This window comes from Esox lucius, chromosome 10, assembly GCF_011004845.1.
Source record: "Esox lucius isolate fEsoLuc1 chromosome 10, fEsoLuc1.pri, whole genome shotgun sequence".
NCBI lineage: Eukaryota > Metazoa > Chordata > Actinopteri > Esociformes > Esocidae > Esox > Esox lucius.
Genome location: NC_047578.1, coordinates 21,838,131 through 21,864,080, shown reverse-complemented (window position 1 = coordinate 21,864,080; position 25,950 = coordinate 21,838,131). Strand labels below are relative to the sequence as shown.

Genomic DNA, 25,950 nt, shown 5'->3' with positions numbered 1-25,950 from the left:
CAGGACCACACCCCTAAATGCATTGAAGCAACTGCCATGTGATTGGTTGATTAGATAATTGCATTAATGAGAAATTGAACAGGTGTTCCTAATAATCCTTTAGGTGAGTGTACATTACCAGTCAATAGGTATTTCTTTATTTTTACTATTTTCCACATTAAAGAATAATAGCAAAGATATAAAAACTATGAAATACATATACATAATCATGCAGTAACCAAAAAGTAGATTGAACAGGTGTTCCTAATAATCCTTTAGGTGAGTGTATAACCATATGCCTCTCTGTATAATGTTTCCCTCTTATCTTCTTGGGCCAGACCTTGCAGTTTTTCTGTTCTACCTCTTTTCTACCATCATTAATTGAACCCACTTGGTGCTCCAGGGCTACATAAGTCCCCGATTAGTGGGTTACGATGAAAAAACATCACAGCCCTCTAATGGGGAATCTCTTAATACATTTCGAGATATTATGATTTAACCCCTTTCACTATAATTGGCCATTCTGAAACCCTTGGTTTTCAGAATTCAAACTATAAAGGGTCAACTTTCATAATAAAATGTACTTTCCAAACATGTGAGTGTGATGAGCACAGTTTCCTTTATTGCACAATGCATATACACGACAAGGCAGCTTCTTACTTTGATTAAACATCTGTGCCGTTTGGGATTTATCAGTAATATTGTTATTCTTGATCTTTATTATTCAGTAAAAGGTAAGGTATTTTTTATTGAATCTACATTACATGTTTACTGTCTATTAGTAGCATTAACTGAATATCCACAAATCTTTAGCACAACTACAATCCTGCATTCTTAAATATTGAGTTTCTATCAAAATGGAATTGCGTTAAGAAATCTTTGTATGGCAGTTAAACAGTACTTACGTTGTTCACAGTAAATGCTGCCTAGAATTGAAAGGCAAAACTTTCCAGTATTCTGATGTATTTGTACAATAATGACCAATGTATCTTTTTAAATGTCCTTTTAAAGCAAATTCTGTGAAAGTTACATCAACCATCATCAATGGGTCTGTGGTTAAATGCTTTCACCACATTATTCCTTAAAGGTCAGTTCCATTCTCTTCTGAAAGCTTTGAGTTTTTGTTTTGTGTGCAGTCAAATTTGTGAATACAATGGAGTGTTTTGATCATGTTACTGTGATACTTTCCTGCTTTTTAATGGGATAGTAAATGGGTGTCCCCTGAAAATCCCTTTGTCAGCATTGGTAAGAGTATAGTGGCATAAAACCAAGTGTCAACATTTTTATCTGGCCCAACATGGATTCCACTAAGCTCCTTTGTCCCCTCCACCTGTAATTGTTCCTCAGGTCATTGCTGTTAATAAGAAAGTTCTCAAGTCCACTGACCTGGCAAAATAAGGACAAATAACTGATTGATTGCTATGTTCACCAGGGGCCCTCTGCCAACAGTGGAGTCTATGGACTCCACCAAGAATCGTGGCTATTGAAGGATGCTGCCTGCTGATCCCGTGTAGATTTGAGATCCCTGCTGAGTATGAAGCTCAGTTTGAAAATTGTGAACCCACTGGTACTTGGAAAATAAACACCGTACCAGGAAGTAATATTTTCAACTCCTTTCTAACGGGTGCCCAAAAAAATATCAAGGGAAAGATTGTGGGAGATCTGTTGAAAAAGAACTGCACCACTACTTTCGACAGTCTCAATGCAGGACGTGATGACACATATAGCTTCAGGCTGGAATGTGCTGGAACAAATATCCTCAAGTATAATTTCCTTGAAACAGTTCAAATCATTCATACAGGTACACTGCATTTGATGTTTTAAGCACATATTTATGGCTAAACCTTCTAATCAAAGGATTATTTTAGTCTAATTAATGCTGACAGCACATTTAAATACAGTACTTGTCAGGCCACTTTCTGTCTTGTTTAAGATTCAGAAGCCCAGTTCATACCTGGTTCCACCAGACTCTAGCAGATTCTCATGGTGTCATAATAAAAAAAACTGGGTGAATGGATTGTGGTCAGATCTCTTAAGTGTAAACGGAAGAGAATCAGGCTAATGTCAAAATCAGGCTAATGCCACTTTTCTAAAAAAAAAGTTACCATATTTCCCAGACACCCCACCGAAGCCTCAATTGACACCTATGGGTGACTTCATGGAGGGGGAGGAGGTGAGACTGCGGTGCTCTGCTCCAGCACCGTGCCGTACCATGCCCCCATCCCTGACCTGGAACTACGGGCATGGCGTTGGTGTGGAGAGCCAGCTACAGGAGGGTGAAGATGGGCTAAAGATGGTGACTTCCATCTTGACGTTCACCGCTTCACCTCGCCATCACAGAATGAGGGTCACATGTTCTGCTCGCTACACAATGCAACCAGGGGGTGCTAGCAAGATGGCTCAGAGCAACCAAACTATCAACGTTCTGTGTAAGAGAGAAGCAGCTTTGACCACAATAATACACAGCAGTCCTTCAAATAATAGTATGGAATCTCCTTATTCTGTGTGTAAACTTTATTTAATTGCTAATGGCTTGAGATAAAAAGTGACAAATAGCACAGGACAAAAGATTAAATTAAAAAAAATTAACCAGTTAAATGTACAATAAGACAATAAGCAGATACATGTCATGATTATTCCTTTCTTCAGATAGGTTTTCAGTTAAGATCTTCAGATCTTTACCAGTGGTACTGCCTAATCTAATGTCCCTATTACTATGGCAACCTTCCAGCTCACTTGTGAGACTTCAAAATGACACTTATCCTCTTCATTTCTCTCTCATTAATTTCAGTGCATTAATTCCACATTTCTATTATTCCCACAAATGTTCCTTGTGTGACCTGAGTTTAAATCCTATATCAAAAACAGATTGGGTATTTCACCGAAAGGTGATTGGAATGTTTTTTTCTTTCCAACCAGATGCTCCGAGAAACATTGTAACCTCTGCCACCCCACCTGGCCCTGCATTTGAGGGTGAATCAAAGACTCTGACCTGCAGCAGTGACGCCAACCCACCAGTGGAGAATTACTCCTGGTACAAAAATATTGGTGGGCAGCCGACCTGGAAGGCCAATGGGCAAATACTGGTCCTTCAGGTCAGCAAGGCTGACAGTGGGCTGTACCTCTGTGAGGCCCAGAACCAGCTAGGCTCACAGAGGTCAAAGGTCATGCCCCTGGAGTTGGAAAGTAAGCCATGTTATTCTGAAAGAGGACTGTATTGTCTAATACCAGTGCTTGACTTGGGCCAGAACGGCCCGGAATGGTGTTCTGGTACTTCTAATTTTAGGCAAACAGTGTTCCAGTTCCATTTTTAGGCAAGCCTTATAAACACATACATTTTCATGAACATAATCTAATGTGCAATTTGTCAGTTCACTTATTTTATTCCAAGTCAAGCACTGTCTAATCACTGTCTAAGCACTGACATAAACAATTTGGTGGTGTTCCAGTTGTAACTGTGGTTTGAAATGACATGAACAAAAGATGAGTGGTTGGTTATGTCTGCCGCAGACCATTTCCTTCCTTTTTTGCCACTGTGTTTAAACAAAGAATGTAATACCCAAACTATTTTTATACCACTTCCTTGTAAAAATGTTTTTTTACATTAAATAATTGTTTTTAGGTACATAATGTGTAGGTAAAAAGTTAGAGTAAGATTTTTTAAACATATTTATTATTTAGCTGGAATGGAACATTTGTGTTCTGTATATCGGACTGTGAATCAGCAATTTTATTTATTAACAACTGCAAAGTTGTTCTTTAACAAATGTTGTACTGAAAGATCTTATCAGGTCCAATGTAGACTCACACATTTCTTCATGTTGCTATAGATAGGGGATTTATGGCCTATTTCATTGACAGCTCTAACCCAGTTCCACCTCCAGCAAAGTCAAATCAGCCACTACTTGCCTGTTAGCTGGCACAAATTTAGCTGTATATTCAATAGAAAACATTCCCAAATGGACAACAAATAATTAGTGAACCTAATTACATTTTCTATTTTTCAATTTCAATGTTTGTGTTTTTTAGGTGGCCTATGTTTGACAACGGATCTCTACATCATTTCTGGAGTATTGCTTTTGCTCGGTCTTCTCAACCTCACAGCGAATATGTACACATTTAAAAGGTATTGTGTACGTGGTCTGTCCAGTAAAGGAACACAGTTACGGACAACTGTTTTGATTCTCTTTGTTCTAACCCAAATCTTTATTCTCCCTTTCTTCCTCTTAGTCTGTCCAGAAGAGTGAACGTAAGATGAACGGTTTTATTTCAACAAGGTTCTATCTAGCTGAGAATTGTTGTGGCAATGGCAGTCACTGACACAGTTGGATGCTCAGAGTTTGATGTGATTCCACTTCAATGCATTAACAATGATCAGTAGGCCTAAAATAAGTGGCATCTTTGAACAAATTCACTGTGGTTTTGTATCAAAAGTGTAACCCTAAAATCTATTTAATTGTAAACGTGTTATAGTATTGATAACTTTGATACTGGTGTTCTGTTGGATGAAACATACTATCCCTATAGCAATTTTTCTTTAATATTTTAGCAGATGAAGCTATTGCTCTCAAAGAAACAAGACAACACTTACCAAAGCCTGAGGATGACCAGTATCAGCCCTGAATACGACCAACTCCAGGTGATGATAAAGAAAAACATGAAATAAAAACATGAAAGTTTGTGGATTAAAACATATATCAAGATGAACATGGATAAATTCATTTGAATGAACCAATGAAATTTGAATCATCAATGTGTGAATGCCCGTGTGCATGTCTGCCTGCGTGTTTATGTGTGTGTGTGTGTGTGTGTGTATGCATGTGTGTGTTTGTGTGTGCGTATATGCATGCGTGTCTATGTTCAATGACTTCCTCCCACAGATGACCAGGGCTTCTCCAAGCGTAGGTCAGAAGTAAGAGTGCTGGGCAGAAGAAGGAAGGGCATTTCTCTTTGAAACCAGACATGACAAATACTCAACGTTGAGCAAACAAACTTTTCCCTTTGTATTCCACCTTTGTAACATGAAATAATTAGTTCCAATCTTATTTTTATGCAAAACCACAATGTACAGTATATTTTATGATTGTCATCAGTCAATGTGTGTTCCCTTCAGTTATACTTGAACATGAGTGAGAGGCAACATGCTATAGCTTCTTTTCAGGGGGCGCTGATAGACAAATTAGAAATCTTTGAATTTTACAAAATATTTTACTTCTATATTTTCAGTGTACAAAATAATTAGCTGAGGGGGACTGCCCCCGGTTTCAGTAGGCATGACTCCTCTGTGAGCTATGTATTTGCACCTCAGTGTGTAAATCTGGATCTGGATTAATGCAATTATTTATGGACTTTTAGTTGTATTTCCTAAAAGAATCATCTGTCTATTTCAGTTTTCTCCTCTGCAGAAGATGTTAAACCATGCAGGGGTTTGTGGTTAGTGTGAGTCAGGATTGTAAGGGGATAATCAGTTGAATAAATGTCTGAATTCCATTCTACCGTGTCCCTGCTTTACATTCCACACATTCCAGTGGGTCCATCAATGAACAGGAAAAAAGCAGATGAGTGGGTGGGTGGGGGGTTGGTAGATGACGAAAGAAGCGGGAGTGAACTGACATCATTTTTAGACATGCCTCTTCGTGCCCCCCACCCCCTCAGCTCACACACACACCCACACCGGAAGTGGCGGGTCTTTGATGACATCATGGCATGGTCATCTCCATTGTCAACTCTGTCTGAGTGTCTTTTATATTTGTGAGCATCCGTGAAAAACTGACAGGCAGGATGGTAACCAGGAGATCTGCCAGTCAGATTTGGGTAGGTGCAGTGAAATGGACAGTGTCATTATTTTCAAAAGGTGATTTTACTAATAGATTAGTAACCAATAAAACAATCACTACAAGGGTTTATTACATAAGGTTTCAATATCATATATTTTAGCTGAGGCTCATTGTTTGTGGTCATTTTGTTCCAAATGTCTGATTGCTTCAAGTGATTGCATCAATATTTCCAGTTCAAACAATATAAATAATGAAATAATTACAACCAATCCAATATATTCAACAAGAACAAACAACCACTCAAAGAACGCAATAAATAGAACCCATCCTTTATAGAATTGAAAAATTCCAAAAGTCAATGAACCACATTCCCGTTATATTATATAAAACCCAACCAGTAGGCCATAGCCAACCAATGTAAACCAGTAGAAAAACCACAACCAGCACACAGTTGAGATAAAGAACCCAACTATTATATAGAACCCAATCAGTATGAAGAACTAAAGAAGATATCAATCAGACTCCAAACAATGAACCAACCAACATATAAAAGAAAGAAAAACAGAAACAAGGATAGTGAACAACTTTGGCAGGGAGGGTTAAAGGGAGGGAGGGAGCCAGAGAGAGGGGCTTTTTGTCTGCATTACACTAATGTAGAGGATGACTCAGGTGATGTGTCATCATACACATTCTATAAAAGAAACCATTTCGATTTGTGAAAACATTAGGGGTGAAAGATCGGGGCTGCTGACAGTTTGTGTGCAACTTTGGGATTTTGGTGTAACAATGAAATGTAAGTATTTCTGATATAACAATATTGACTGGGGATGTAGTGCGGCTGTTTGTGTTGGGGGAGGGTTGAGTGGGTGTCATATGATGTAAAAAATGTATTATAACATTTGAAAAGTTAAAATGTGTACTATGCCAAAATGGCTGTGGATTAATTTTAAATTACAGTTCCACAATTGTACATATTCATAGATTAGTTTCCTTAACATGAAAGCCATCTGTGGATAATGTTTCAATAAAAAAGTTTAATATCCATGTGTACAAAATACACAAGGCAATCTACATAAAATTCTTAGTAAATTGACTGCAATCTAATGCTAGCACTTTTGGACCAATTAGTCATCTAAATAAATCTTCACTGTTTAGCTTATTTGATTATTGATAATTTTATTCTCAAATCATATCAACAAAATATAATTAAAAGATGATTTCGGCAAGCAAAGTGGAATCAAACACTTACATATAAAGATATCAAATCACTGAACTATTCCTTTGAGTAATGTATAGATATACGCAGGTCAAAAACCTTTAACAACAGATTTCCAGAAAAGGAACAACGAATAATACATAGACAATCCAGTACACTGTAAAGCGGCAACATGAGCAAATATTCAATGGAAATAACAAAATGGTTAAGGGGAGTGTTAGCAATGGCAAATAGCTGTACAGAAACAAAAGTGACACATTTTCCTTTCAATGAATTCACAGGAAATTGTTGTTTACAAAGATTGTACTCACGTAATAAAGTAACGAAATATTTATTTAGAGGAAATATAATGACTGCACAGGAAATGGTGACCTCCTTAGAAAGGAGCTATGATGGCATTTGCAAGTATTTGATACCAGTGTTGAATGCATGGTATGCAACTTAACTAGCAGTAATGACATTGGTTAAACATTTAAAGGATCTACTGTATTATCACTGTACAGGTCAAGGAACTCAACTGAACAACAACTATTAGCTTGGCCTCAAAAGGATTCCATGTCACTTACTCATGTTCTTGAGACCTAGACATCTGTTAGACCATACATAGCATTCTTCATCAATGACTTGTTTCAGTTGACATAGCTTTTTCAGTTCTGGTTAAATATTTAGCATATTGGAACATTTGGTTGCAGTGTTCCTGGATTTTTTTTTTTGTTGGTTTGATAACATCAGATGATTCATTTGCCTACTGTCCAGACTGAGCCATAGCACTTGCTAGCAATAACCACAGTCTAGAACATGTTCTTTGAACTTTTCATCTGGATGAGTCAATATGAAGCGATCTCTGGTGATTGGATTACCCTGTTTTGAACTGAACCTATTTTCAAATGATGCCTATTGTTTTTGGACCACTCAAGGTAGTGCAAGGCATCTCACAGTAAAGGCATGTCGCACCCAAAGGAAAAGGGAGTAGTTAAAAAGAAAACATAGGTTTTATGACATCAGTGTTTCTGCTCACTAACATGCTTACCATAGTCTCGTACCAGACTACTGAATCACGTCTTTGCAATTGTTGAATAATGTTTCCTAGCATTGCATTGTAGCCAGTGACAATTTCACACAGTGTTCAAAACAAACCTATTTTGAAATGTGGCTGAATTTGGTGATCTCAGAAGTAGCCCTGATCCAATGGCCCAGGTCACGGCCCAGGTCACGGCCCAGGTCACGGCCCAGGTCACGGCCCAGGTTACGGCCTAGGTTACGGCCCAGGTTACGGCCCAGTTTACGCACCCAAATAGTTATCGAAAATCAATATCTCATTCTTTCCTCTGCAGTGCCACTTGATTCCGTCCGGTCTTTCCTCCGATTGCTGGTACTGGCCCATCTGATTGTCCTGTCGTGGTCATGGCCCACTATCCGCCCCGTGTGTGACCATCTGAAATTGATGTCCACGCAAATGAAAAGCCTGAGAATTTTGACCCGGGACCTAAAGGTAAATTTCTCCCCCATAGTTTGGTGACCACAGCACACCCTATCATATTGAGAGTGTTCCTCTGCCTAGGCATTGCTGACATATGCTACATTCTTAATCACAGTGGAAGTGGGAAATTACCAGTTGGAAATTGGAAATTGGCTAAGAACTACCAAGAGGTATCACCAGAGAGTATTTGTGCTTGTAAACCAATGAGAGCAATCAAAAAACTAATTCACAGAAATATATTTCTTAATAAGTGCCAAAAATGCCATTATATAGAGGTAAGCTAGAAAGTGGGTGGTCAGGATGATGGAGTGCCGTTCATGTTCATTTTTCTCATTCATTTGCGCTAAATTCCTAGTTTTACGATCAATAAGGGTTGGACAATCACAACACCTGGATAACTATTTTCTAGCTAACCATATAAGGTGAATGCAGTCAATGACATGGCACATAACCATTGGTGGCTGCTTGTGACGTCTTGGTGGGTTATATAACTAAAGCCAACCTACTGTCCAAAATTACTAATATCTATTATATGTCCTCTGCATTTAGAAAGAAAGTGAGATTAGCAGTATGGAGTACAAGCTAGACACTCTTCCGGAGATGAAATATACAGCAGATCACCTAAGATCACTAAAGGTATGTGTCTGTCTTCTCAAGTCGAGGCCTAGGTGCTTTTATCTGTCTACACGACAGTGTCACGTTATCTGAAAGTGACATGAATGTGCTGACACTAAAATTACATTAATCTAACTTGTAATGCATCACAACTGTCACTGTTCAATCTATTGTAAGGAATTGCAGTGATTTTATAATCGATAATCGTATGAAACTAGTAAGGCTTCCGAAGCTTTAGAAGGTTATCGGGACGTTTAATTGTTGTGCAAAACAGTGTACATATCCCAGTCTTAAATGTATACCTTATCTCCCTCTCTCCCCTCTCCTAGCTAAACGACTCCCTCTTGCAACTTTACAAGGACCTCAGTTCATTTAAGTTGCACATCGACTGGCTGATTAATATTCAAGGGAATACAAGCCCTGTCAAATCAGAAGAGGTCTCTAAAGTACTGCAGCGTATTTTACACCTCTGCAATACAACTCTAAAGCAGGTACATGGCACTGTGGGCACAGATCTATTGCCTGGCGACTTAAACTAAATGTTAGTTCTGCACTATTAGGTTGTGGCTCGATTAAGGAGTTTGGGTAGCCAGGCAAATATTCACTCACACTCCAATTTCTAACGTCATCCCTGAGCGAAAATGTCAAAGGTGGAAATAATGTCTACGACCTTAGGTCATAATAACATTTTATCTTACCTTACTCGGATCAATAATAAGCTAAAGTAACACAAAAAGGAGAGACTAAAACATCTCAAGGACGATCAAAGAAACAACGCATCTGAGCTCAATCTGTAGCGTCATTGCAATGTGTATGAATACTTATGTACATGAGATATCAATCCAGTCATTTTAGCTTACTCACTGTGGCTGTGGTATTCACATGTATTATTTGATCGTAGCATAGTTTGTGCCATTCTAAATCCATGCACCCTCTTTTTTCCTCATTCTAGATTGTGTGCCCAATACCATTGATTTCCAAACCTTCATTACCCACACAACTTCAAACCTGGGACGTGGCTATACTGTCCAACGAAATCCTTGAACGTTTATTATTTTCCTGTGACTGGTCTATCCGAGTGCTGTCCACACTTTGGTCTCAGACTCATTGCCGTTGACATCAAGATTCTTGTCATCTTGGATCCTTTCATGTGCCGGTTGCACTTTATTTTGCAAGTCTGATGTCCATCTGTAGATAATATAAAGATTACTGTTAAGGTTAAACATTTGAGGTTGAGTATTGTTAGGGTAAAGGCTAAGGTTTGGGTTAGAATATATTATAGGGTTAGGGTTAGGATAAATGTCAAGGTTAGAAATAGGTTCACTTTTTATTGAAATGGGACTGGTAGTTTGAAGATTTAGAAGTCTCTAAAGCATCTACAGACGGACTATCAGGACTTCAAATAAAGTGTTACTCAAATGGCTTCCTCCAAAGTACTGTAACTTATTCAATGTAATTAGAGGTTTATGCCACCTTTCTAAGTGCGCTTACTTACTGTGAATGTGAACTTGAGTATGTAAAGTAAATGTCCAGTGTTTTCATATTTCTATGAAATATTAACTATAATTATTTAAATAATATGCTAAGTGACACAGACTTATTTTCAAAGAAGCTAATTGTGTGAAATACAGTATTTTTTTTTACGAGTTAACAAAATATAAACTTTTGAAAGTTACATTATCACTGGACAGTTTGGCTTCAGCTTACTGATTCACATTGTCAATCCTTCTAAAATGCATTCTGTAGGAAAAATGCTTTTTAACAAACCCTTGGGTTTTAGGTAATTTACATGTTGAAATGCAAATTCCTATTCTTTTATATACAATTATTTGAACATCTCTGCTGAAAGAATGTTCTTTTGCTAGGGTTAACTCTGACCCTAAATCTGAATGAGCCTATAATGCTGTTTTGTATTGTATGTACTGATTGTATGGTTATTTATCTCATGTCTGAGCCTATTATATTTGTGATGCTGGCATCACTATTTTTATACAACCACATTATTATATCCATGGGATTTATCCATTCAAAATGAAAGCTAGTGTGGCACTATGTTTAGATTTTTACATTTAGATTTTTGCCATTAACAGATGCTCTTACCCATATTGTCTTTCATTTCAAAAAAGTGTATTGTTAACTGACATACTTTGGGAGAATTAGGTTGAATTGTATCTACAGAAGGATTCATGACACATTCATAATGTTTTAATAGCAGTACATAAGCATTCAGAAATATTTTTCAAATTCTTTCGTACAGTTTTCAAAACAAGCTGTTCGAAAATGGGGTCACCGGAGAACATAGCAGTTTCAGGTTTCTTTTGGGCCCCAGCATATGCTATGATGTGTTACAACTGAAATAAAAGACGACCAGAAATATGTACTTGTCTTCTTTTTCCTTCCACAATACCTGCAAGCCATGTTGCACTGAGTCACAGCAGCTAGTGGACAATACCATGCATTAAATCTGAATAGTAGGAAAAAGATTATCATAAATAAGGATAATACTTTCTACACTAAAATATGTACACTCACCTAAAGGATTATTAGGATCACCTGTTCAATTTCTCATTAATGCAATTGTCTAATCAACCAATCACATGGCAGTTGCTTCAATGCATTTAGGGGTGTGGTCCTGGTCAAGACAATCTCCTGAACTCCAAACTGAATGTCAGAATGGGAAAGAAAGGTGATTTAAGCAATTTTGAGCGTGGCAGACGGGCCGGTCTGAGTATTTCACAATCTGCTCAGATACTGGGATTTTCACGCACCACCATTTCTAGGGTTTACAAAGAATGGTGTGAAAAGGGAAAAACATCCAGTATGCGGCAGTCCTGTGGGCAAAAATGCCTTGTTGATGCTAGAGGTCAGAGGAGAATGGGCCAACTGATTCAAGCTGATAGAAGAACAACTTTGACTGAAATAACCACTCGTTACAACCGAGGTATGCAGCAAAGCATTTGTGAAGCCACAACACGCGTAACCTTGAGGCGGATGGGCTACAACAGCAGAAGACCCCACAGGGTACCACTCATCTCCACTACAAATAGGAAAAAGAGGCTACAATTTGCACAAGCTCACCAAAATTGGACAGTTGAAGACTGGAAGAATGTTGCCTGGTCTGATGAGTCTCGATTTCTGTTAAGACATTCAGATGGTAGAGTCAGAATTTGGCGTAAACAGAATGAGAACATGGATCCATCATGCCTTGTTACCACTGTGCAGGCTGGTGGTGTATTGGTGTGGAGGATGATTTCTTGGCACACTTTAGGCCCCTTAGTGCCAACTGGGCATTGTTTAAATGCAACAGCCTACCTGAGAATTGTTTCTGACCGTGTCCATCCTTTTATGACCACCATGTACCCATCCTCTGATGGCTACTTCCAGCAGGATAATGCACCATGTCACAAAGCTCGAATCATTTCAAATTGGTTTCTTGAACATGACAATGAGTTCACTGTACTGAAATGGCCCCCACAGTCACCAGATCTCAACCCAATAGAGCATCTTTGGGATGTGGTGGAACGGGAGCTTCGTGCCCTGGATGTGCATCCCACAAATCTCCATCAACTGCAAGATGCTATCCTATCAATATGGGCTAACATTTCTAAAGAATGCTTTCAGCACCTTGTTGAATCAATGCCATGTAGAATTAAGGCAGTTCTGAAGGCGAAAGGGGGTCAAACACAGTATTAGTATGGTGTTCCTAATAATCCTTTAGGTGAGTGTATTTATATATACAGCTCTGGAAAAATTTAAGAAATCACTCCATTCCATTCCAGTGTCTGTTAGATTCTAACACAGGCACAACTCATTTTACTTAATGAGGTACTGATTTGGTGATTACCTGAACCCAATCTAATTTAACAAGGAAAAGTATAAAAAACACTGCTGTTGTCATCACTATCCTCTTGGAATAGGACCAGCTGGATGGCAAAAACTGTAGTACCTCAAAGGAAATTTGAATGAAAAATAACTATTCATCATGACAAAAGAGTTGAAAAGAAAAGCTTTGAGTGAGGAAAAGAAGGGTTCAATTCTGGCTTTACTGGCAGAGGGATTCAGCGAGCATCAGGTTCATAAGAACAATGTCAATCAACAGACATTGGGGACAACAAAGTTACAGACTGGCAGAGGGCGAAAACGACTGTCCACTGACCGAGATGACTGTCAACTGATTAGAATGTCACTCAACCACCAGAGGATGACATCAAGTGACCTACTAAAAGAATGGCAAACAGCAGCTGGGGTGAAGTGCACAGCGAGGACTGTTCAAAACAGGCTCCTGGGTCAGGGCTGAAGTCGTGCAAAGCTAGAAAAAAGCCCTTCATCGATGAGAAGCAACGAAGAGCCAGGCTGAAGTTTGCAAAAGACCATAAGGATTGGACCGTAGAGGAATGGAGTAAGGTCATCTTATCTGACTTGTCAAATTTTCAGCTTTACCCAACATCTGGTTGTCTAATGGTTAGACGGAGACCTGGAGAGGCCTTAAAGCCACAGTGTCTCGCACCCACTGTGAAATTTGGTGGAGGATCGGTGATGATCTGGGGATGCTTCAACAAGGCTGGAAAATGGATGGTCACAAGCCATCAAACAAAGCTGAGCTACTTGAATTTTTGTGCCAGGAGTAGAATAAAGTCACTCAACAGCAATGTGACAGACTGGCGGAGAGCATGCCAAGACTCATGAAAGCTGTCATTAAAAATCTGGGTTATTCAACCAAATATTGATTTCTGAACTCTTCCTAAGTTAAAGCATTAGTATTTTGTTGTTGAAAATTGAATTTGAATGTGTTTTCTTTGCATTATTTGAGGTCTGAAAACAATGTATCTTTTTTTGGTTAATTTGACCAGTTGTTGTTTTCTACAAATAAATACTCTAAATTACATAATTTGTATTTGGAATTTGGGAGTAACGTTATATAAAACTGTTAATTCTACTCAAATACATACCTATGAATAGTAAAACCAGAGAAACGGATAATTTTGCAATGGTCTCTTAAATTCTTCCAGAGCTGTATATATATTTTAAATGCTTCCCATGGCTTCCCATTTCAAGACACAGTGACCAACCAAGTACATTTCACATGTTATTTTTTGAGTATGACTATATTAATGAATGTAATTACTGCGGCATACATAACAGGATGCACCAGATTCATTCTTTATTATTTTTTGGACCGCCAATCCTTTTTCACCATTTAATACTTTCTGATATAATTTATCCATCCATCCATCTTCTACCGCTTATCCGGGGCCGGGTCGCGGGGGCAGCAGTCTAAGCAGGGATGCCCAGACTTCCCTCTCCCCAGACACTTCCTCTAGCTCTTCCGGGGGGACACCGAGGCGTTCCCAGGCCAGCCGGGAGACATAGTCCCTCCAGCGTGTCCTAGGTCTTCCCCGGGGTCTCCTCCCGGTGGGATGGGACCGGAACACCTTCCCAGGAAGGCGTTCCGGAGGCATCCGAAAAAGATGCCCAAGCCACCTCAGCTGACCCCTCTCGATGTGGAGGAGCAACGGCTCTACTCTGAGCTCCTCCCGGGTGACCGAGCTTCTCACCCTATCTCTAAGGGATCGCCCAGCCACCCTGCGGAGAAAACTCATTTCGGCCGCCTGTATCCGGGATCTTGTCCTTTCGGTCATGACCCAAAGCTCATGACCATAGGTGAGAGTAGGAACGTAGATTGACTGGTAAATCGAGAGCTTCGCCTTGCGGCTCAGCTCTTTCTTCACCACGACAGACCGATACATCGACTGCATTACTGCAGAAGCTGCACCGATCCGTCTGTCAATCTCCCGTTCCATCCTTCCCTCACTCGTGAACAAGACCCCTAGATACTTAAACTCCTCCACTTGAGGCAGGCACTCTCCACCAACCTGAAGTGGGCAAGCCACCCTTTTCCGACTGAGGACCATGGCCTCGGATTTGGAGGTACTGATTTTCATCCCCACCGCTTCACACTCGGCTGCAAACCGTCCCAGTGCATACTGAAGGTCCTGGTTAGAAGGGGCCAACACGACAACATCATCTGCAAAGAGCAGAGACGAAATCGTGTGGTCCCCAAACCTGACACCCTCCGGCCCCTGGCTGCGCCTAGAAATTCTGTCCATAAAAATTACAAACAGAACCGGTGACAAAGGGCAGCCCTGCCGGAGTCCAACATGCACTGGGAACAAGTCTGACTTACTGCCGGCAATGCGGACCAAGCTCCTGCTTCGGTTGTATAGGGACCTGACAGCCCTTAGCAAAGGACCCAGGACCCCATATTCCCCAAGCACCCTCCACAAGATGCCGCGAGGGACACAGTCGAATGCCTTCTCCAAATCCACAAAACACATGTGGATTGGTTGGGCAAACTCCCATGAACCCTCCAACACCCCGTAGAGGGTATAGAGCTGGTCCAGTGTTCCACGGCCCGGACGAAAACCACACTGTTCCTCCTGAATCCGAGGTTCTACTATCGGCCGTATTCTCCTCTCCAGAACCCTGGCATAGACTTTCCCGGGGAGGCTGAGAAGTGTGATCCCCCTATAGTTGGAACACACCCTCCGGTCCCCCTTCTTAAAAAGAGGGACCACCACCCCGGTCTGCCATCCCAGAGGCACTGTCCCCGACCGCCACGCGATGTTGCACAGGCGTGTCAACCAAGACAGCCCCACAACATCCAGAGACTTGAGGTACTCAGGGCGGATCTCATCCACCCCCGGTGCCTTGCCACCGAGGAGTTTCTTGACCACCTCTGTGACTTCAGCCCGGGTGATGGACGAGTCCACCACTGAGCCCTCATCCTCTGCTTCCTCAATGGAAGACATGTCAGCGGGATTGAGGAGATCCTCGAAGTACTCCTTCCACCGCCCGACGACATCCTCAGTTGAGGTCAACAGCTGCCCACCTCTACTGTAAACAGCGTTGGTAGGGCACTGTTTCCCTCTCCTGAGGCGCCGGATGGTTTGCCAGAATCTCTTCGAGGCCAGCCGATAGTCCTTCTCCATGGCCTCACCGAACTCCTCCCAGGCCCGAGTTTTTGCCTCCACAACCACCCGGGCTGCAGCCCGCTTGGCCTGTCGGTACCCGTCAGCTGCCTCAGGAGTCCCACAAGCCAACCAGGCCTGATAGGACTCCTTCTTCAGCTTGACGGCATCCCTTACTTCCGGTGTCCACCACCGGGTTCGGGGATTGCCGCCTCGACAGGCACCGGAGACCTTACGGCCACAGCTCCGAGCGGCCGCTTCGACAATGGCGGTGGAGAACATGGTCCACTCGGACTCAATATCTCCAACCTCCCTCGGGATCCAGTCGAAGCTCTGCCGGAGGTGGGAGTTAAAGATCTCTCTGACAGGAGACTCGGCCAGACGTTCCCAGCAGACCCTTACAGTACGCTTGGGCCTGCCGAGTCTGTCCAGCTTCCTCCCCCACCATCGGATCCAACTCACCACCAGGTGGTGATCAGTTGACAGCTCCGCCCCTCTCTTCACCCGAGTGTCCAAGACATACGGCCGCAGGTCAGATGAGACGACAACAAAGTCGATCATCGACCTGCGGCCTAGGGTGTCCTGGTGCCACGTGCACTGATGGACACCCTTATGCTTGAACATGGTGTTCGTTATGGACAAACTGTGACTAGCACAGAAGTCCAATAACTGAACACCACTCGGGTTCAGATCAGGGGGGCCGTTCCTCCCAATCACGCCCCTCCAGGTGTCACTGTCGTTGCCCACGTGGGCGTTGAAGTCCCCCAGTAGAACAATAGAGTCCCCAGTCGGAGCACTTTCCAGCACCCCTCCCAGAGACTCCAAGAAGGTCGGGTACTCTGCACTGCGGTTCGGCCCGTAGGCACAAACAACAGTGAGAGACCTATCCCCGACCCGTAGGCGCAGGGAAACGACCCTCTCGTTCACCGGGGTAAACTCCAACACATGGCGGCAGAGCTGGGGAGCTATGAGCAAACCCACACCAGCCCGCCGCCTCTCACCATGGGCAACTCCAGAGTGGTGAAGAGTCCATCCTCTCTCAAGGAGTGTGGTTCCAGAGCCCAAGCCGTGCGTAGAGGTGATCCCGACTACCTCTAATCGGAACCTCTCAACCTCACGCACTAACTCAGGCTCCTTCCCCGCCAGCGAGGTGACATTCCACGTCCCTAGAGCCAGTTTCTGTGTCCAGAGATCGGGTTGTCTAGGCCCCTGCCTTCGACTGCCGCCCGATCCTCTTTGCACCGGCCCCTTATGGTCCCTCCTGTGGGTGGTGAGCCCACGGGAGGGCGGCCCCACGTCACCCGTTCGGGCTGAGCCCGGCCGGGCCCCATGGGGGAAGGCCCGGCCACCAGGCGCTCGCATTCGAGCCCCAACCCCGGGCCTGGCTCCGGGGTGGGGCCCCGGCTGCGCCATACCGGGCGACGTCACGGTACTCAAAATTTTATTCTTCATTAAGGGGTTTTGAACCGCTCTTAGTCTGACCCGTCGCCTAAGACCTGTTTGCCTTGGGAGACCCTACCAGGGGCATATAGCCCCAGACAACATAGCTCCTAGGGTCACTCGGGTACTCAAACCCCTCCACCACGTTAAGGTGGCAGTTCTTGGAGGGGATATAATTTATTATTTTTTAAATATTGAACTTTTATTAAAGATTTAAAACTTCACTGAATGTTAATGAGGTTCCTTCAGTGTGATTACTTCTTTGACTTCAATAGCACAGTGTCTTTGGAAAGACCCCTTCACTTTCTCAAAATGTAATTGTGTTATATTAAATATATATTTACACAAAAACACAAAGTGAAATACTTTTTTAAAATATGACCAAATAAATAAAAAATAAAGGAAAAAATAAATATCTCATATATGTAATTTACAAATTGATTGGACATAATTTGAGAGAACTGCCTTTAAAGTCCCACAGTTCTCCTTGCATGTCAGACAAATTCATGATTGAAGGAATTGTCTGTAGAGCTCCAAGACACAGCATTAACATTCCTGGAGCACAGTGTGCTCCTTAATTGTGAAATGGAAGATGTTTGGAAACACTACAACTCTTCCTATAGCTGGCCTGTCCCTCCAAACAAAACATTTAGAATAAAATCAAACTATTAGGACTAAATGTCAAGCACAACACCAGATGAAAATGTTAAAGGAGTGGCTTTGGGACACGTCTATGAATATCCTGAGTGTATAACTTGAACACAGTTGAATATCTGTGGGAGACCTGAAGATCTCTCCACAGAAGTAAATGGAATTTACAGACACTTCCCATACAATCTGCCGTAGCTTGAGAGAATCTGCAAGGAAGAATGGGAGAACCTGTCCAAATCCAAGTGTGCAACACTGATGGATTCATACCCAGGAAGACTTGAAGCCGCCAAAAGTGCTTTTACAAAGTACTGAATAAAAGTTCTGTATTCATAAGTACATTAGGTATGTTTAAAATTTTTTTTAAAACAGCACACATTTTATTAAACATGTTTTTGTTTTGTCATTAAAGTGCCCTCCTGAATTACTGACACCTAAACCCAGTGATGCTGCATATGTAAACGGCTTAACAGAAATGTTATCAAAAGCTACCATCAGCCCAAATACGGTACATCAGCCCAAATTAAACAGTAAACATTGGCTGTTAAGTAGCCTAGATAACCTTTTTAACAGTGTGGGGTTACACTAAAAGTTTTTTTTTATAGAAGGACAACAAGATTGGGAATGCCTGATTTAGTTCTTATTAATGGATTATGTATCAGTTTGGTTATGACTGGGTTATGATCACGAAGTCCTTATGTAGGTAGCCAACTATAAAGTGTCAGCTAGCAATGTTGCTACTTGAACATGTACCACAGATGACATATTGCTAACACAGCTAAAGTGATAGTACAGTTGTAAATTGCATGGTAAATGCTAGATGCAGAGAAATGTATCTGCCCCGGGGGGCTTGGAGGGGTTTGAAAAGCTGTTGGGCCAGATAGCTGGTGGTCAGATTGGTGGCGGAGGAGAGATTGATAGTTGGACGGTTGGCAAGCTGAAGGAAATAGAGTTGGCAGGGACTCAATGTATGAGAAGATTGCACTGTTAAGCTGCTGCAATCCTTTGACCTCGTTCAGCTGTTTGGTTTGTCAAAAGAGCAGAGAGAGTGAGTTGGAGAGAAGGACAAAAAAATAAAAAGAGTCAAAAACCAGGGAGAAAAGGTAAAATGTAATTGGTCATTTAAAAGTTTTGGGGGAGTGTGTGCCTGTGTTATGCACAGGTCACGTTATGCAAGGACATTTATTGGTCTGTCCGTGGCATGCTGCCCCACTCCTCTTCAAAGGTGGAATACAGCAAGCTCGAAGGGAGACTGTTTGATAGAGAATGTGTTTCCACTGTTTTACTGTGTGTATGTGTGTGTGTGATTGAGAGAGAGAAATAATGTGTGTGTCAACATACATTTCTAAGAGTTTGTGTGTGAGACTGAGGTAGAGAAGTCCTGTTGGAAAATAAAGATTGTTTTTAGGGAAACATTTGGCCTTTGATAATTTGTCAATTGACAGGTTAAACTCAAAGTATCGACTGGCCTCCGGCTCCACAACAGGGAGGGAAGCACACCAGTGGGAGGGGTCGGCATATGACTGATCCATCTGGAAGGACAAACAGCTCACCGCAAAATCCAGAGGGAGGGAGGGAGGGAATGAGGGAGGAATACAGGAGAGGAAGGAAAGGGGTGCATTATAATGTAGGTATAAAAAAGTAGGGCAGGAGATATTAAAAGGCAAAACCGAAGAGCTGCAGTGGTGGTGTTTGCTGGAAAAGACCAAATCTTTACTGCAATGTCTCTTGCCTCATGTTTGGACTGCACGTGTTATGCAAGAGTCTGTATAAGGTGGATGTGAGCAGGCATACATTCATTTGGACATTTCCTGTAAGTAACTTGTTCACAATGTTCCTGTCAAAACAGACTGAAGTCAGCCACAAAGACAAAATGACAGTAAGTAATTCTTCTGTTCACCCCATTTTCCTCTGCAACATATATGACATTATTAAGCATGCGTTTCATTCAGCCAAGATTCTAGTCTTTATTCATCAGACAACATTTGCTACATAATACATGATCTAGTTTTACTTCACAATATTTTATTCTAAAAATAGGCTTTATTGCGGCTTTATTGCGCTGCAATATAAACAGAGGATGAGCTGTCATGTGAAATATTTACTGAGTTTTCCCATGAGTTGCAGTACATTGCTCTGGGTGGGGGGGGGGGGGGTGTTACAAAGTAACTTGTGGTTGCGTGGACAAAGAAGATGTTAGAAGAAGAACTGGCTTAAGAGAATGGCATTCTCAGCTGCACTTAAGAGATTCCATTGTCTCTCTGCTTGCAAGTATTCAATAAACTGCTGTTGTGTAATGAGACTGAGTCTCTGTCTTACCTGCCTCAAAGTGTATCTCTCTGTGAACCTCAATGTCCACCACACAGGAGAAAATGATCTAAGCCCGAAACCAACTTGAAATAAAGTTGTCTCGAATTTCAAGCTTCCAATGGTAGCGAGTAATTATAATTTTTCCGTGTACAATTAATTATCCCTATAATTAATCCCTATTCTTATAATAAAACGCTTGACCGCTATGCACTTTCCATCTTATAAAACCATGTTGAGGCTGTTGAGACTAGAGAGCATTGAAAAGGAATGTTCCACAGCATTGTATAAGTAATCCATTGTCATATTTAGTAGTAGACTGCAGTGCAGCCGTACAGAGTAGAACAACTGATCCCTCTCCCCAATACAAAGTTACATAATCAAGTTGTTGATCCTCCTGTCTCATATTTTGTTTAGGTTATGCTGCATGGTAGAGGTCTAAACTGGGCCCAGCTAGGGTCATGGCTCGCTATGGAGCCATGCCTTGGAATGATTTGCAAGTACACTCAACATGCATGGTAATATACATAAAAAACAGAACGACTCAAACCACCACAATTGTGCGATGAATAGAGGTACTTTGAAACATCTAAATTGGTTCTTCAATCTGCATATTAGTTCATGTTTTTAATAGCCTCACAATATTTTTTTGAGGGGTTTCAGTGCATATAAAAAACAGCATCATAACAGCAAAACATTTCGCTCATGCAATTAAATGGTTACAGGCTAATGGTATGTTTTGTTATAAAAAATAAATGTATTGAGGGAATTCATTTGAAGTCTGTTTTTAATCTCATTGCGCTTTCTTTTTTTCAATTTGCTTGGTTTTTAGGGGATTGTGGGTAATTCAAAATATTTAAGATAGATTGTTCAATTATTTTGCAGGATGTTCTAAGAATGTTTGAGGAACGAAAATACATATATATTAATACTAAGCAGCTTGTCATGGCAGGAGATGTAATGCGTCATATGAATGGATATCAGAACAAAATTACTTCCAATTATAAAATGATCCATTCCTTATCTATCTTAATGGTGGAGGCAAATTCAGTATCCTGTAATAGACTAAGCTAAATTTAGCAAAACCTCCCAATGTTGGTAAATCAGTTAAAAGTTTGGATATATAAATCAAAGTTGAACATTGAAATATTTGCAGAAACATCTACACTCTATACAACTTGAAACAACAAAATTGTGTTTTCAACCTTTATAGTGTTCTCAGGTCTTGGTTAAGTGCCTTTACAACAAATGTTGGTACATTTCCAAACATCTTACATGACGTGTTTTACTAGTTCTCCTTCCTTTGTAGGTTTCATATCCTTTAAGTTGATACAACTCAGTTGCCACTAGATTTTTTCCAGGCCATTGGTTTGCACTAGTGGAGTGTCTCTGGGTCAACGCAGTCGGCTAATGCTGGAGAATTACATAATTGCTCTTTAAGTGCAAACCAATGAAAAATAACAGGAAGTTGGATAATTCCAAAAAAATTTTTTAATGGGTCCAAATATTGTACTACAAGAGCCTATAAGTTTTTCATGGGCTATAAATGGATGTGTTTATATCTGGCTTAGTGCTACCGGCATCATCATGACTACAAGCATCATAACAAATATCTGTTATGTCCCCACCTCCCCAGGCTGCCACTAGTCTACTGGACGACATGTGCCATCTTACAGCCCAGTCCCTTATATCACTGGAAACCTCAGACCACTTCCAAGTTGTCAAGTTATTAGGAGAGGGGTCCTATGGGAAGGTCATGCTGGCTGTGCACAGGAAAAGAGGCACGTTAATCCAAAGCTTTTAGTCAGTCTTTCTGTTTTCTGAGGTCTGTTAAGGGCTTGTGTACATTTCTGCTCCCGGTTATAGTATTTATGTCTTCCTCTAGGTACTCCAATGGCTCTGAAGTTCTTTCCACGTGGTTCCACTAAGCTCTTGTCCTTCTTGCGAGAGTACCATCTCTCCCTCTCCTTCTGCACTCATCCGTCTCTGACCAAGGCCCTTGGAATTGTCTTCTCTACCCCCACACATTACGTTTTCGCCCAGCAAGCCAGCCTCTTTGGCGATCTATATGACGTCATTGTGCCCGAGGTATAATATACAGTCCTGCTTGGCATTGCAATGAAATTTTATAAATACCTTGTGAATACCTTGTTAAGTAGTGCTCATGCCACCCTTCATAAAACAATTTATTTATTTCCGTATTTGACATAGTGGGTTAAAACATTTATATAGTGCTTTTGAATGTTTTATGAAGCATTTACAGGCTCAACTTCCAGGAGGAATCCCTTAGTATCTTTGGTAAGAACAGGGAATGTATTTAAAATACACCACTCTATGTGTTATTACCAGGTGGGCTTGGAGGAGGTCTGCGTCCAGAGGGTGGTGTCTCAACTGAGTGGTGCCCTCACCCACCTCCATTCTCTCGGATTCGTCCACCGCGACGTCAAGCCAGAGAACATTTTCCTGGTAGACGCTGCCTGCGGCTGGGTCAAACTGGGGGACTTTGGCATGGCGAAGGCTGTCGGGACTAAGGTTCCAGGTGTGTGGTACAGCTCCGCCTACTGTACACCTGAGGCAGAGATAGCCAAAGATTCAGAAGATAGTAGCCACAATACTGTTCCAAAGACTAAGGGAGGAAACGTTTTGGACAACAAGACCCAGCGGGTGTGGATGTCGGTAGAGGCCAGTACAGACTGCTGGGCTTTAGGAATCCTCATCTACGCCATGCTGACTGGCAGTTTGCCCTGGACGGAAACAGCGTCCGATGACCGTTCGTACATCAAGTACAAAGAGTGGTTCAACCGCGAGAAACGTCCGGAAGAGGAAGTGGACATTTGGGAGGAAAGACGAGACCAGAGCAATTCACACGCAGTCGCCCCCCAGTTTGCCTGTTTCACTCCCCTGGCCTGCTCCCTTTTCAAGGCACTTCTCCACCCAGTGCCCGGTCTCCGCAGTCGGCCTGACGATGTTCTAGGCTACCTTGGAGGAGACTGGCTGCAGGAGAAAGAGAAGATAAGGTTAGAGGAGGAAAGGAAGAAAGTGAGAGGGGGAGAGGTCTTTAGGAGCAAGAAAGAAAATGAGGGCAGAGGGGAGAGATGAGGGCAAAGCGAATCAAGATCATGAACTCAAACTCTTAGAGGTTAAAGAGACGTTCATATTTTTTTACCTCAGATTAGCAATGCATATCTTTGAATTGTCATTGGCGCTGAAATGTCCTTTCTCATTCATAATGCGATATGTCGTTTTCTCACCTATTAGTTACGTTTGCTTAGTTTGAATCAAAGCGAATTTGATGTGTTTGTTTCCATTCCTATTTAGCTTTCACACTGCAAATATTCTAGTGGACCACATTTTGTACACAAAAGCCATGTGGTCAAAAATATCTTTCACTCAGTGGCCAGATATTTGGAGCAAAAATAGACTTTTAATCTCCTGGACAGTAAAAATCCCCTTGACAGTAAATTTTTTTTATTTTTGTGCTAAACCCTGGTGTATGTATATTGTTGATCCTCAGCCAGTTTGATTGTAGGCCACCTAGTACTAATACTTTTATCATGATCGTCATACTTTGACATGGTACAGATCTACAGGTCACTGAAATGCCCTCTCCCTCAATTTTTTGGGGGCACTTTCTCAAACATTTCAGAGATGTTGTCTCACTTCACTGCTATTCCATATCTTGATTATGCAAGCTAGCAAGAAAGAAGTTATTTTTCGTACTGAAACGAATAGCAACTAGGTATATTTGAAAGCAGCCCGAGACCATCTCGTTCAAGTGGACCAGGTAGTAGTTATTTGGTGCACACCCGGGTGCGATTTGTGCATGTTCATCTCCCCAAACGAACCTACGGGGAGAAAACACTCCAGAGTTTCATTAAACCGGACTAAACAAACTAAGCATTAGCACTACATTAGCACTTATTAGCTGCTAAATAGCCACCAAGTCATTTTGGATAGGCTCGCTATTGCACTTGGCAGTTATACTTGCTAGCACTTTGTTGGTATATCTAAATGGTGTTTATATGTACATATCGTATATATGTCCCAAAATAAAAAATTTCAAACCCATTGTTCTGCAAAACCTGTATACATATGCATTTATTGTGACTGGAATAAAGTCTGTGTTGCATTGGGTGGATTTACGGCTGCTGCATCCAGGACACATGTACTGCTACAGCAAAGGTTCGATCCCACTGATTCAGCACACTCTACGTCCTGTATTTTCCTCTGACAGTAAAAGCATAAAAATATTGTTGGTAGAAATTAAGTATATAAAATATATAGTGTATGAATCCCTGGGTGGTTCTGACCTTACTGTACCTCTCCAGGTTTATATTTATTCAGAGTTCAACACTGCTGTGATGGGCCAAGAATAACAACAAAATAAGATCCCCAAGCATTGGGAAACAGTAATATTTTCACATTTGAAAGTCTTTTACTGTACATATTGTGTTGATTGTATAGTACGTTATCTAGCTGTGTACTAAAATAATTATTGCTTTCGGAATAACATGAGTATAACGCCATTATGTGAATTGCTTAACAAGGCATTGGGGCCTTAACCAGCAGAAATACCCCTCGCCATATAAGGAACTGGCATTCAGACACAACATCAATCAACTTGTCTACACCACATGAAGTTCCAAAATACCCATGACAGCAGAATCTGTTACTGGTCCTTCTTACTAATGGATGGGATTATCAAGGCGGTTAATGTATTATAACCATTTTATTTAAGAGAAAGTGAAAGTGAAAAATAAAATCCAGGGTAGGTTTAAACAAAATGGCGCTTACTGTAACACATTAGATCAGGTCTATGAGTTACTAAACTCTATTTATTACCATATTATGATTCCCTTGCATGATGACAGGTAAACACGCACTCTCACATGCAGATACAAACACGCACGGAAAAACCACAAGCTCTCTTAGATCCTCCAAGGGTGCCACCACAGAGATTTAAAAATAGACTAACACAGTACATTCCCCACTTCCATCCATTATCACCCGCTATCTATTCTATTCATCTGAGTCCAGAAGAGAAACTGGCGAGATGTTGCCCAACCTTTTTGAAAATATTCACTTCACCCGGAGTAGATTGCAGTGTACCCTGATCAATGAATCGCACAAACATTTACGTAAGTCGGTTGAAATAAGGTGACTGGATATCTTGTGAAACTCAAAGGGGCAACCATTCGGATTGGGCATCAAGTACCTTTTTAAGGTTTGGATTATTTTTTATCCAAATTCATCAACCTCTATTTTTGGTGGGCCAGCAGGCTAGTCCACTGCCTCTAGTGCAAATGCAGGACGAGTTCTAATCTGGCCCTCAGCTCTTCCAGCAAAATACCAAAATCTCCTGTCTTCCCCCATCATCTAAAGAAATCATAAAGGAAAATGTATCTGATCTTACCAAACTGTTCAAACTTTTATTCGTGAGAGAATAAAAGGCCTCAGCCATCTGAGACGAGGTATTCTGCTGTTAATATACAGTAGACACAAAAATTAAGCCACTATCAT

At 41.5% G+C, this 25,950-nt stretch overlaps 3 protein-coding genes across 8 annotated transcripts; all 3 read left to right on the top strand.

The window, feature by feature from the left end:
- The first annotated feature begins 592 nt into the window (after positions 1-592).
- Positions 593-5,469, top strand: si:ch211-171h4.5 (myelin-associated glycoprotein). Of its 3 annotated transcripts, none has more exons than XM_010896918.2 (9): positions 593-713; positions 991-1,066; positions 1,412-1,780; positions 2,097-2,408; positions 2,899-3,165; positions 4,009-4,105; positions 4,210-4,228; positions 4,529-4,618; positions 4,860-5,469. In XM_010896918.2, the coding sequence occupies exons 2-9, from the start codon at positions 1,024-1,026 to the stop codon at positions 4,893-4,895; spliced, it is 1,233 nt and encodes a 410-aa protein (XP_010895220.1). In that variant the 5' UTR covers positions 593-713; positions 991-1,023; the 3' UTR covers positions 4,896-5,469. The 3 variants fall into 3 exon arrangements, with proteins under 3 accessions (XP_010895220.1, XP_010895219.1, XP_010895218.1); XM_010896917.2 differs by having other exon boundaries at positions 2,097-2,462; positions 4,532-4,618; XM_010896916.2 differs by having other exon boundaries at positions 2,097-2,462.
- Positions 5,470-6,499: 1,030 nt separating this feature from the next.
- il11b (interleukin 11b) lies at positions 6,500-10,578 on the top strand. The gene is made up of 5 exons (XM_020050209.2): positions 6,500-6,549; positions 8,307-8,464; positions 9,002-9,088; positions 9,397-9,558; positions 10,020-10,578. The coding sequence occupies exons 1-5, from the start codon at positions 6,543-6,545 to the stop codon at positions 10,182-10,184; spliced, it is 579 nt and encodes a 192-aa protein (XP_019905768.1). The 5' UTR covers positions 6,500-6,542; the 3' UTR covers positions 10,185-10,578.
- Positions 10,579-19,735: 9,157 nt separating this feature from the next.
- On the top strand, positions 19,736-24,501 carry si:ch211-171h4.3 (serine/threonine-protein kinase SBK1). Of its 4 annotated transcripts, XM_020050052.3 has the most exons (5): positions 19,736-20,002; positions 20,848-20,948; positions 22,067-22,211; positions 22,316-22,518; positions 22,780-24,501. In XM_020050052.3, exons 2-5 carry the CDS (start codon positions 20,892-20,894, stop codon positions 23,527-23,529), a joined length of 1,155 nt encoding a protein of 384 aa, XP_019905611.1. In that variant the 5' UTR covers positions 19,736-20,002; positions 20,848-20,891; the 3' UTR covers positions 23,530-24,501. The 4 variants fall into 4 exon arrangements, with proteins under 4 accessions (XP_019905611.1, XP_010895216.1, XP_019905613.1 ...); XM_010896914.4 differs by lacking the exon at positions 20,848-20,948; XM_020050053.3 differs by lacking the exon at positions 19,736-20,002 and having other exon boundaries at positions 20,863-21,005.
- The last annotated feature ends 1,449 nt before the right edge of the window (positions 24,502-25,950 follow it).